At 36.5% G+C, this 12,566-nt stretch overlaps 1 protein-coding gene across 3 annotated transcripts in view; it reads left to right on the top strand.

Annotated features, from left to right (window-relative positions):
- Positions 1-12,566, top strand: part of unc5c (unc-5 netrin receptor C) — a 189,477-nt gene that overhangs the window by 105,280 nt on the left and 71,631 nt on the right. For all 3 annotated transcript variants that reach the window (XM_038296806.1, XM_038296807.1, XM_038296809.1), the window contains exon 3: positions 9,289-9,432. In XM_038296806.1, coding sequence (XP_038152734.1) covers positions 9,289-9,432 — 144 coding nt within the window. The remainder of the gene's footprint in view (positions 1-9,288; positions 9,433-12,566) is intronic.

Genomic DNA, 12,566 nt, shown 5'->3' on the forward strand with positions numbered 1-12,566 from the left:
TCTAATGCTTCTTATTGTTGCATGTTTTCCTTGCATTTAAGTTTTTAGTCTTCAAAAGATGAAACTGTCCTTCAAAGTTATACTCATCTTTGCTGGATTTCATGGCATTTGCTCATTTACATCCTCCAAAGCCAATGTTTTCAGAGAGGTTACCAAGGATCCAAGATTACAAAGACAAAAGTCAGTAAAAGGTTATACAAAATCCATAGTAAGAGTGGCTGCCAAGAATTCAGAAGCAACTCTGAAATTGCTATGGAAGTCTCTGAAAAGCACTGGTTGTGTTACACATGTGTGAACAGTTTCCTGCATTCTCCATCTATGTGGACTAAGAAATCAGTTTGCAAGTTGCCATCCAGGCCCGGCTAAAGTCTCAAAGAGCCTTGGGGGAAATGTAATACAACTCATTTTAAACTTTTGTGCCATGTTTTAGAGAGATTTGTTTGGCATAAAATGATTAAAAAAAAAGAAGATTAGTTTAATCTACAGTAGGCTTGTCCTGATCCGATCCACGTATCGGATCGGGACGTCGATATTGGCAAAAAAATGCGTATCGGCAAAGCATGTAAAATGCCGATCCAGACTGCCGATCCAGTTTAAAAAAAAAAATCCGGTCCGTATTTTCCAGTTTCGCCGATTGAAACGATCCATTCCACTATTTTGCGCCAGTGTTCCCCTGTTTTGCATTTTTATTAAAACTTACAGTAATACTTGCACCTTTAACTGTTTACGGTTTTACTGCTCACTGTGCAATTTCAGATTGCTATTCGTAATTTTGTCCAGTTTGTGTTTATCTCTTAATAAACAGGTAAGTTTGTTGTTACCAAGCATTGTGTTTTATTCAATCTCACCTAATTTAGCTGGCTAGATGTTATCAAGAGTACTAAAACCCTTTTCAACATGAGTCTTACAACTAAGGCTAAATACTTTAACTTAAACTTAAATACATGCTCGGATAGTCTGGTATCGGCCAGTATCGGTATCGGATCGGAAGTCCAAAAACAATATCGGTATCGGATCAGAAGTGCAAAAACCTGGATCGGGACATCTCTAATCTACAGTGAAGCATGGTGATGGCAGTATCATGCTCTGGGGTTACTTTTTCTTTGATGCATTAGTTGAAGCAGATAAGGTTATAATCAGTTTCAAATACTAACCTGGTTTGATCTCTTTGGATGTCTACGAGAAGTCTGAGGGGAAAATAAGGGATTTATTCTTTAGCATGAGAATAAGTCCAAGTGGACCTGCAAATCAACAGAGAGATTAGTAGAAAAAATAATGTCTGAAATGGGCCATCTATAGAGGGCTCTAATGGCAACATATTCCAACATTCTGTTAGACAACATTTGAAGTACGTTTAATATATGCAATAAAGGTTTAAAAGGTTGAAACTTTATTATTCATGCCTCACGTGACAAAAAAAAAAAAATGGGATGTTTCTTTCTCTAAATGTAGTTTTATCTTCCACTTTGCTCTTGACATTTTTGATTGTCCCAGTTTTGTTTAGTGACTGTTGTAACGTTTCCCTCCTGGTGCTGAGAGCAGGTTTTAGTCTCTTTTGAGCAAAACGAGCATTGATCCGAGCAAATGAGCGGTAAATTAATTTCAAGCAGCTCGTTTAACATACACAGGAGACGGCTTGTCACTTCCTCTGAGAAATGAGGTGGATGATCAAACAGGAGCCCTCTTCATCTGGACCGATAATCAGCACACTTACTCCTCCCTCCTGCTTCTGCTCATCTTCAGTGACAGACGCTTCCCCCATTTCCTATCTGGTCAGATCAATAATGTTAGCCAGTGCTAACATCAAGGAGTGAGGCTAGCCCACATTTATAACCACTTTGATAGTGAATCATTTTAAATACAGTGCCCTGGGTGAGCCAGCTATGACTGGAGGCTGATGGCCATAGTTGTATCAAACAGTCCATCATCATTACACCTGATAGGGTTCACTCACTTTGGCCCTCATGATTCTACATTTAATGCTATGTTCTGTAGTTGTCTTACTTGCAGTGATACATGACATCCACTCCGGATGTTATTGGAGTTAGTGCTGTTTGAAGGTGTTCAACTCATAGGATTTAGATTTTTTGATTGGTTAGGGGTTTTTATGTCTTAGAAACATTTAAAGGCTAAGATAATCATAGGAAACAAACCTTCCCGGCATTTGGCGATTAGTTCCTAAATCCAGTAACTGGTTGTTTGGCTCTGTTTTGCAACAGCTAGAAACACATCTCAGTCAGATTTACTTGTAGAGTTTGGAACCTAAAAACCTTAACTTGTTTAAGCCATTCCAGGTGGAGTTGCTGTTGTGCTTTATATGTTTTTGTAATCTTTCTCTGATAGAGAAGCAGAATTCATGGTACCATGAGTTTTTTCAGTTCCTGGACATTAAGGTATAGCAGCTGCTATCCATTGCACTTCCAGCATGTTCCAACATGTTGCATGATGGTCTTTTTTCTTTAACGCTGTCTTAGTTTTAGGTCAGATGTAACTTAAAATGCAGCTTTAAAAATTCAACTTTTGTATCATGGAGCAATGGATTATCTGGTAAATGTGCAAAGGCCTACTGTGTTCTTTTCAGTCAGCTGTGGTTCTGGGTTTCCAACTCTCTCATAGATGGCACCTTGTCCCAGCCTCCTTCTTCTTGTTTAGTTATAAATACTGAGCTTAACTACAGCAAGGGAGGCCTGGACAGCTTAGATGCAGTTCTACTTCAATTAACTTTTTTCAGCAGATCAGACACTCTCTAAAAAGTTCCTCACTATTTTATGTTTTCACGAGTTCTGGATAATGGTTATCATGTGTTTTCATGTGTTTCCCTAAGGCTTACAAATGTCTAAGTTAATTTCCCAAATTTCTTTTACGTTTACACATTATATGTTTGTTTTCTAGATCTTTCAGTCCCATTGCTTTCTCAGACAAGTTCTACTGTATTTAAATGGCCTCTTGGTTCTACAGGTCTGGCAGTACTCAGGTCTGGGTGCGGCTAGTAAAACCGAGCTGTAATTTTTTCCCCAGGTTTCAGTCCGATAATTCATGGGTAAATGCTTAAAGAAACCTTTGTAAGCCAATAAAGCAATAACTCTCCATGGTCATGATACTTAGCATGTCATTAAGTGATGAGTACATCTCTACTCACTGAAAAGGTCCTCCACCCGTCAGGAAGTTAGGAGAATTCCTCTGACCTCTAGTGCAAGAGACAGGACTAAAGACAAAAAGCAGAATCTGGCAGCCGCAGGCATCTACATGGAGTGAGATGAAGAGTGCAGCAGCATGTATGGCAGCCTAAACAGACCACCCAAACTGTTGAGCTATTCTTGATATATACTTTAAAGTGAATTAAAGATTACGTGTAAATAATCAGCACAGCCTTAACTAGAATGGTGTTAACTTATTTTATGCATGATTCAGCAAAGGTATTATTTATAATAAAATAATCAGCTCATGACTAGAGTAACATTTTAACCTTGGTTTGCTTTACTTTCATTCTAATTGCATTCATTCACTCTAATCACATTCCATACTACTGCCTTACATGTTCACTAGTTTAATCAATCTTTATTTGTATATAGATGTACTATGTGATCAACATTTCTTTTTTGCACCAAAGGTCTACAAGAACCACATTAAAAATGTTTTTTCTTTAATAACCTCATTGATTTGAATATTACAACTTCTTTAGATAAATAAGAAATTGAAGTTAAGCAAAATTCTAAATTAAAGATGTGGGTGTAGTAATGGCTTCAAAGTAAGCAAACTAAAAGTTTAATGGTGTAATGTCTCATGGGCTATCCTCCATTGTTGTCATATGACCCTCAGATGGCCACCTGTTGTAGTGCAGCCTTCTAAATATTTGGTTTGGTTAACCCAGCCTGCCCCAATCTATCAGCAGGAAAATCTTCCAGACTTTTCAAATCCATACTGATTCATATCAGATCAAGTTTTTTTAAATGAAGGGAGTCTCTGATGTCTTACTTGATCTTTGTCTGTGCAAAGAACCCTCTTTTACAGACTTCATTCTCCTGCACACTTGCATAACATTTTATTAAATATTTTGTGGAATTTAGGAGATGATTCTTGAATTATCTCCATGGCGAAAAACTGTCAGTAGCAAGGCAGATTAAAGGGGAGAAATAAAAGCAGGAATATTATTTAGGACTTATGTCTGAAATATGAATGGTAGTAAAGGCAGTTAATAAATCGGCAAACAAACAGGTATTAGTTAGAATTAACTAACAGACAGTTTTAGAGCTCATACTTGAGCTCAGAAACTTTCTAGGAGGATTCCCAGAACTTTATCTCTCGAAATTTAAAAAGACTGGGTGATACTGTATCTTGTACTGAAATATAGAATTCAACTAATATAGACCTTGAAGAAAACCTGATCAATTTTTTGAAGAACTTCCGATAAAAAGGAGTTCTCATATTTTCCGATCCTATTCTTTTTTCCGTGACAGATTCTGGTTCTCTTGCGTTGTTGACTGTCACTTATATCCAATCAACTCGTAGTTGAAGAAGAGTTATGTTTTACTCTTTTGGAGAAGTAAAACCCTTTGAGTTGGTGGATTTCATTGTCTGAACCACATGCTAAATAAGTAATAAGACTTATATATATAAGACTGAATAAAGTCATGGCCAAAATTAGGGCTGAAACAATTAATCGGATTAATCATAATTAAACGAGTATTGAAATAATTGTCAACTTATTTACTAATAGATTAATCGTTTACTGGAGTGTAGAGACTAAAAAAATGCCTTTAGCTGAAAGAGGAACCCACTCAGAGAAGTAGTTATATAACAATTGTAAAAAAAAATATGTAAAAAACTTTTTAGTCAGTCAATATGTTCTATCCAAAACGCCTGAAGTGGAAAAGTTTTAGTTTCACCTGGTTTCATTTCATGAAAAGTTTGCTTTAAGGAACCTTTGGCTCACTGATTATTAATCGAAAAAATTATCAACAGATTAATCGATGTACAAAACAATCATTAGTGGCAGCCCTAGCCAAAATGAATCATAACTTAGGCACATGTAGAATTAAATTGTATTTTATTCAGTCAGGAAGCTGGTAGAACGAGATGTTAACCAGCAACACAATGTGTTCTCCTGACACAGGGAAGACACATTCTCGTCACCTCTGTACGGCATCTGCTGCTCCAAAGATTATTGTAATGATCGCTTGTCTGAAAACTACCATGTTTCAGCTTCTGAACTTTTATGATCACGCAAACTTTTATTGCAAATTGGTTTCATTAAAAAGGGGTGTTTTTTTAACTATATTTTCTGTTTCTTTTTTTTCTCTTTTATTATGATATAATGCTGACAACGCCCATTATGAAGGCATAGAGATTTTGTTTTTATCTTATTTTTATCTAATTTTTCTTTGAAAAGATGGTTAGAATGGTGCAAGCTCAAAATGTTTTAAGTCAAACTCCTAGAAAATAGGTTGCCTCTGCAGGTCATGCTACTAGATTCCTGCATTTTAAAACAACATTGTGTATTTGTATTTGTATTTGTTTGATAATCTCAAACATTTAAATGCAAGAAAAACACAAAAAGAGCATAAATCTGTCAGGGTGAACTATTTTTTTAAAGCTTTTATTTGCTTTAAATAATAAAACGTAATAAAGACATGATGCTTGATCACCATGATGATTTAAGTCATTCTTTTACAATACAGATCTTATACACCCCCACAAAAAGAATAAAAAAAGCAGACATGTCACTCATCACCATAAATGCTGAATATAAAACTACAAAGACTAAAAGATGACTTCTCCCTGTGCACATTTTGAATACTTTGGGAGTACAATTGTTTTCACTGCTGTTGATGTTTCGCTCCAACTGCACAACATCCATCCTTGACATCATCAAACTAACAAAACATCCTCTCAGGCGGACACATTAGCATGCAACAGTACTTCTTCCTTAGAGTGGCACACATGTGTGGAAATATGCAAAAAGAAAATGGTGACACACTAGACATTGCTGCTGTCGGGCATTGCTTAAATTTTACATGAGGGCTAAGCTGGTGCGTTGGATCTCAGTGTGCCTGGTGTATGTCTGCTGGAACAAGGACGCTGTGTTAATGCACTGAACCTGAAATAAAATGGCATGAACATCCACTCCCAATGCATGTAACTCAGAGGTAACATATTTAACTGATATTGCTAATGCTACTTACACTTGCATGTTATTTTTTCTTTGCCCTAAACTTTATAGGTTGTGTTAAGGAAATGAAAATGACTTATTTGTATTTAATAATATTTGTGTTTAAGCCACTGAAGTTAATTAAATAGAGCCTTTTTCCTTTATATCTATTAAAATCTGTATGGTTAAAGCAGATGCGAAGTGTAATGTGATTTTTAAATAACATTAATCTTCCTTTTCTCTGAATATAGATTTTCAATTTGTCCCATATCAGCCCCTCTTGTTTGAGTTTGCATCAAACAAGTCAGTTATGAATTCAATTATATTAAAATGTTAAATTAGAGAATTGATGCAAATAGGGACACAGATAAGCCTATAATGTATTACACCAGTTCAGTGCCAAAAAAGAGATTCTATGAATAAAAATCAGCTTCTGCTGCGATTGCTTGAATAAAATAGATCTGTATCATAACCAGTGACATGAACACATTTAATTTGCAAAAACTCCATGATTCTTTTATTTTATTTTTTATGGGAACCTTAAACTTTAGTTTCAGGAAAGTGTTATTGAAAAGACCATAAAAGGTGCTTAAAAATCTGGTGAGATTATATCTTTGCCATCAATACGTGTTGTTGGGATTAATTTTTTATAGAACAAGTTGTTGGTTGTAAGCCTTTATCAAATGAAAGGAAGGAAATAATTTCAAAGAGAAGTCAAAATTAGTCATCCAGCTAATTTTATCAATTTTTTTTTTAGAAACTATCAAATTAACCTTTAAGACAGAGATCATGAAATTAATATGTATCTTTCTTTATAAATCAGGCTTAGTAGAAACACCAGTATTGTTTAAATTTAACTCTTTATAGTACCTTACCTTATAGGTATGTTTGCATTAAGACCTGGCAACTGCACAGCTATTCTGGATTTAAAGTGTTGTATAGTTTCGGGCAGAAATCATTTCTCTGACCCTCTCAGCTTAGTAGATAAAATCTTTATCAGCATCTCAACCCTACATGTGATGACATAACTTTGTCACTTCTCCTGAACCAGCTGTTTAAACATCTTAGAAGCTGCCTTTGATGGCTGATTATCATTTTCTGGCATGTTTTACCTGTTTACAGATTTTCTGTCAACTTTATGCATATTTTAATTTATGTTTAATTCAACCAGGTTAGTTTTGCCTGCTTTAAATCTAGATCTAAATCACTGCTTCAATAGACCATGGATTCAAGAGCTCATTTCAGTGCAGTTGCTTTTGATCATCAAATAGAAAAAAAACAGTATCCACTGGAAGTTGATGTTTGGCGAAACATAATTTAATTTTGTTTTCCAGTCACTAGGGAAAATGTTAACACTTATTGCATATTTAAGAAATTGTTGTTTAGTGTAATTTATGGTATGAAAGGACAAATGCAGAACCAAAGTCTCATCAGCTTGCAGATAGTTAGCCTAGTTAGCCTGGTCACTAAGCTTACAGCCAATCCAGTTTGTTTTTCAAAGTCCAAGCCAGAACACATTTTAATTAAGATTCAGGCTGACCCTGTTTCAGACTACTGTATATCAAGTCTTGCATAAGTAACCATTAGTAGTTGTCCCCCTGGATCCCATAGTGTCGGAAGTTTTTCAGTGTTGAAGTTGATGTTCTAAAAAAGGAACTCTTATGGTGCTGATCAGCAATATTGTAGTTATATTTGTTTGTATGTTTCAAATATTTCATACAGCTAAAGGTAGCTTTAACATCACAGTATGATAAATGCATACCTTGATATAAGCCAGTTTTCTCCTAACAAACACTATACCGTAGTTATAATAATTCTATCTAAAAGATTATGTTGTTTACGTCATGCTAGTTTTGAAGCATAGCTCTCATTAAATAAGTCAGAAAAACTAACAAAAACGTTAAACTATGGCATTTAAGACACTATAGAATCTAGCCATTCTCAAAAAAGCCACGTTTGTCTGTTGAGTCTTGCTTTCAAAAAGTGTAAAAGAGAAATTTTATGTCTTCCTTTCTGATGCTCTAATGCCAAAGGCAACTTTTTGCAATACTTCTATGTATTTTTGACATCCACAAAAACGCAATAAGTCTCTCAGTGGAAAGAATACTTTAAAAGCAATGCACATCGCAGCAGTATGTTCCACTACTCAGCAGGGTTTGAATTAGGTTTGCTACAACAGAAGCAAATGGTGTTTTTTTTCTCATTTTGTCACCTAACAAGGAACCCTTTAGTGGAGCAAGTGATCCACAAAATTAAAGGAATATTGAATCCATTGCTTCTTAATAGGGTCTTTTTATCATTATTATACCATCAATAATGATTATGGTTCAGACTTAGGATAATGTAATGTAAAGAAGAAAAGTGTTCCAGCTCTAAGTGGAAAAGATCAGAATGTCACAGTACAGCTTTACCTCAAAGCTGAGCATGTGCAAAACCGTTTCAGAAAAATTACATCAACTTATTTCCATCCTGTTGCTCAGCTTTCATATCTAAACTTAATATGTAGCAGTATGTCCAGGGGCCGAGGAGCGCACAAAATTTTAGTGAAAGTGTTATTTATAAAAAAAAATCTGCAGAACCGTTGTTGCTTATTTAATACGAGCTTCAGTTCACATACAGGCAATTCTAGCTCTGCTGAAGCTAATAAGCAGTGCAAAAGGAGTGCAGGTTTCCTTAATACACCACTAAGCCTTAAATAGATGATTCATTAAGGATGAAAAGCATCAATATTCTTTATGAATGTTGCTGTCATGCATAGGCTGACATAAATATATATGCAAACACAGATGTACGCAGACTGTGGAAACAGCACGGTCCTCTGTAGAGTGGCTGCAGTGGGAATAGGCGTCTGTTCTGGAGACGGTTTGTTTGTTTGGGTCCTGGCATCCAAATGAGCCTTAATCAGTGGAGTTAGCAAACAGGATTGTGTTAGCTGTAACGTCGAGAAACCAGCCCCGCTGGGCCCAGACCTCTCATTGCCCAGGCTGGTCTAATCATCCCAGATTGACCCTAAAAAAAACAAACTCATCTCAGGGGGTTGTGTTTGATGCCAACTGATTTGTAGTTTTTTAAATTAATCTTTTTGAGGAAGAGTCATCTTGTTTTTTTACATTTTTAAACCTGCTCTGTTATCTCCACAGGTCTGGTGGTGAGAGAGGCCAGCATAGAGATCACCCGGCAGCAGGTGGAGGAGTTGTTTGGGCCGGAGGACTTCTGGTGTCAGTGTGTGGCCTGGAGCTCCGCTGGGACCACCAAGAGCCGCAAAGCCCACGTGCGAATCGCCTGTGAGTTTATCTGTTATTATCTACGCCTTCTTTTTTTGCATTCATCTCTAAACAAAATCTTGAGCCTGCCAGGCTGTTAAGGTCTCACAAGCTGTTGTAAAAAAAAAAAAAAAAAAAAAAAAAAAAGCTTTTGCTGTTATTTTACTTTGACTTCAACAGAAAGTTGAGAGAATCTGAATTGGTTTCTTTCACCCAGTGTAACAGTGGAGAAGCTGAGCAAAAGAGCACAGAATCAAAGCAGTTGTTATACACAGTAGAAGATCTGTATGGCGTCCCCCCCTTTTCTCCTCTAACATGGCGCTCATTTGTTCCCCAACTGTGTTTGTCCTCCTCCCTTAACGCATTATTTTTTTCAGCTGATGAGAAACATTCTGCGCCTGCCCCAAAGTTTATGCTCATTTAAGAAATTCCCCAAAGGATATTCTAGTGAGAATCTGAGAAGTAATGAAACCCCAGAAGACAACAATGCAGTAAACAGAGTTTCTGCTGAGCAGAGTTGTGACATCAAGGCAGCCTTTTTTTGCAACACAACAAATATTATGTAACACAAATGTTCACGCATTGTCGTCAAAATGCCACCCGAAGGCAGATACTCTTGTAGTAGTGGCAAGAATGTTGTGCTTCCCAACTATCTGTCAATCATTATATGGATGTATGACATTTCCTGCAGAGGTTTGCTCCCTCCTCTCCTATTGGCCAACAGGACTTAAGCTCTTAATTTGAAACATAGCAATAACGTCGGTGCAGGGGGTCCAAGCCTTTAAGCCTTTTTTCACTCAGTGATACCAACCCAGTTCAACTTTGTGGCAAAAAGACACCAAAAATGATCATTAGCAAAATCCTTCACTCAGTCCATTTCACAGTGATTGTAGGCTAAAGTTAAGTTTTGGACTCCTTTAGTTTTAAAGACGTTTCTAAACCTTAATAAGAAACAACTTCTCTTTCTTTTGCATGGTTGCTACAGGGTTAAATCAGGGCTGACATTTGCTTCAGTGAATTTTATCCTAAACATTCTTATTTTTTTTTTTGTTAAAGTCACCTTTAAAATTTGATAGCCGATAGTTATATCAATGTTTCTTGTCTAGTAGCACGCTCACTGCAACTAAAAGGTTTCTTTAATTCCACCTACCGCCAATCAATGAAGGTCAGTTGGTCAAAAAGACAACAGTTGCATTCTCTGATCTTAATACGGCTGGTTTATCATATTCTCTCTAGATTTGGGTTTTTTGTTTGTATTAGACAGAACAATCAGAAAAGAATCTAAATAGACACACATCACAGACATGTTTCTGATTTTCTGATTGTTTCTGATTGGCTAATGTTTTCAAGGTATGAAAAATTCTGATGTAATTGGACAGAATTTAGTGACCTTTTTACATTGATATAAATTATAATGTATGGACTTAAAGTCTTTTTTCTTTTTCTTTTATCAATTCAGGACCTTCTTTAGCCTCCTTGACAACCATAGTTTTACTATAGTTATGGTAATGTACCATTTAGCTTGCAGATCAATTCAGCTGTAAAAGTAAATTCATCTTCACCATGTTGGAACAGATGGCACAGTAAAGACAACATCTGTGGTTTTCACCTAAATCCGCTGATTTAAACTCTTTTAGCATATTTTTGCATGTCTCTCTCAATTTGAACCTTTTGAATTCTTTTCTTCATCTTTAAATTGTCATATACCTGCTATGTGTCTCTCACCTGCTGTTTACCTTCATTTCCCTCACAGTTTCCTTCTAAATTTGTTGCATTTTCTTTCTTTCAAGCACCAGCAGCCCTTATTACCGCTTCCATAACACTAGCCTGGCGAATTGAGAATAACGCTTCCCAGTCTCCCACCGAGCTCGTTCCCGCTGCTCCACCTCCTATAATCACCCGTGATGAGCGGCCTGCCAGCACTAACCTATCCCTCAAATCACAATGGACCCCTCTTCCCCTCCCATTAGCTACTGCTGGATGGATTAGCTCCTCTAGTGGGCTTTCTCTTCGGGCGGGCTTCTTGTTAGAGCCAGACTCCATCCCGTTAGGCTAATGGAAACTGGGGTTGTTTTCCTCTACTCTCCCATCATCTAAACATATGCAGTTTAATCAGATCATGAGTCAGAGCAAGTGCTGCTGTGCAAAGAGGCTGCCATGTTGAAGACAGAGCTTTTAGTCCTGCAAACAGGCTAATGCAGTAAAAAGGATTAGGAGGAACTTGGAGTGTAAAAAAGTTCTTCTGATTACTTTTTGGGTTTTTTTTCATTTAGCATTAATAAGATCCTTTAATTGGTCTCTAGTTTTTGGGTTGCAAGATTTTTTTTTAATGAAAATGTAATTAGATTAACAAAAAACAATCAAAATCTGCATAAATCCATTTCTTTTTTACTTTCTTTCTTGTTTGCTGGTTTGTAATTTTCAACCTGATGACCAGCATTTTCTTCCTGAATTAGATTCAGATGTTGAATTTGTTCGGTGTCACTCCTAATCTAGACTCGTTCTTGCGGATAATGGTTTTCTTAGTGGGAGAGGAGACCACGTCTGAAGTGTGAAGTTGGTGTAATTTTGCAAGACTGGTAGCTAAACACTTCCACTTAAGGTAATGCTAGTCATATGTCTCTCTTTCTGTGGGGCTGTGAGGTCGAAATGTGTTCAGAGCCGAATAACGATGCGATTCCCACAGGAATGCAGACGCAGCCAATTATACAGCAAATCATTGGGCCACAAACTGGAGAAATTACTAAAATCCACATGGAAACAAATATATAAACTTTTTATAGGATCTTGCATATTATACCCATACCTCCTAGATCTTTTATACATTTAAAAAAATTAGCAATCATATATTTTTTAGTATATCTTATCGGAATTTTACGTGATACACCAAAACAAAGCAGCGATAATTAGAAATTGGCAGAAAAAAGATGCGTAATTTTCAGACTTTATAGAGAAAAACACATTTCAGAGCAAGCAATTGCAAACAGAAGTCATATAGGTAGTAAATGCACATCTGTGAGTGGTTACATTAGTTTAGTGGAGAAAGTGCTCTGAGGCACAAACCAGACACAGAAGGGAAAAAAAATCATGGATAAAGTTTTGACTGTGTTTATGTCGAGTGTCGGACACCGTTCAAGTCATTATTTAAAAATATA

Source organism: Cyprinodon tularosa, unplaced genomic scaffold (genome assembly GCF_016077235.1).
Source record: "Cyprinodon tularosa strain WSP-4 unplaced genomic scaffold, ASM1607723v1 ctg378, whole genome shotgun sequence".
NCBI classification, from domain to species: Eukaryota; Metazoa; Chordata; class Actinopteri; order Cyprinodontiformes; family Cyprinodontidae; genus Cyprinodon; species Cyprinodon tularosa.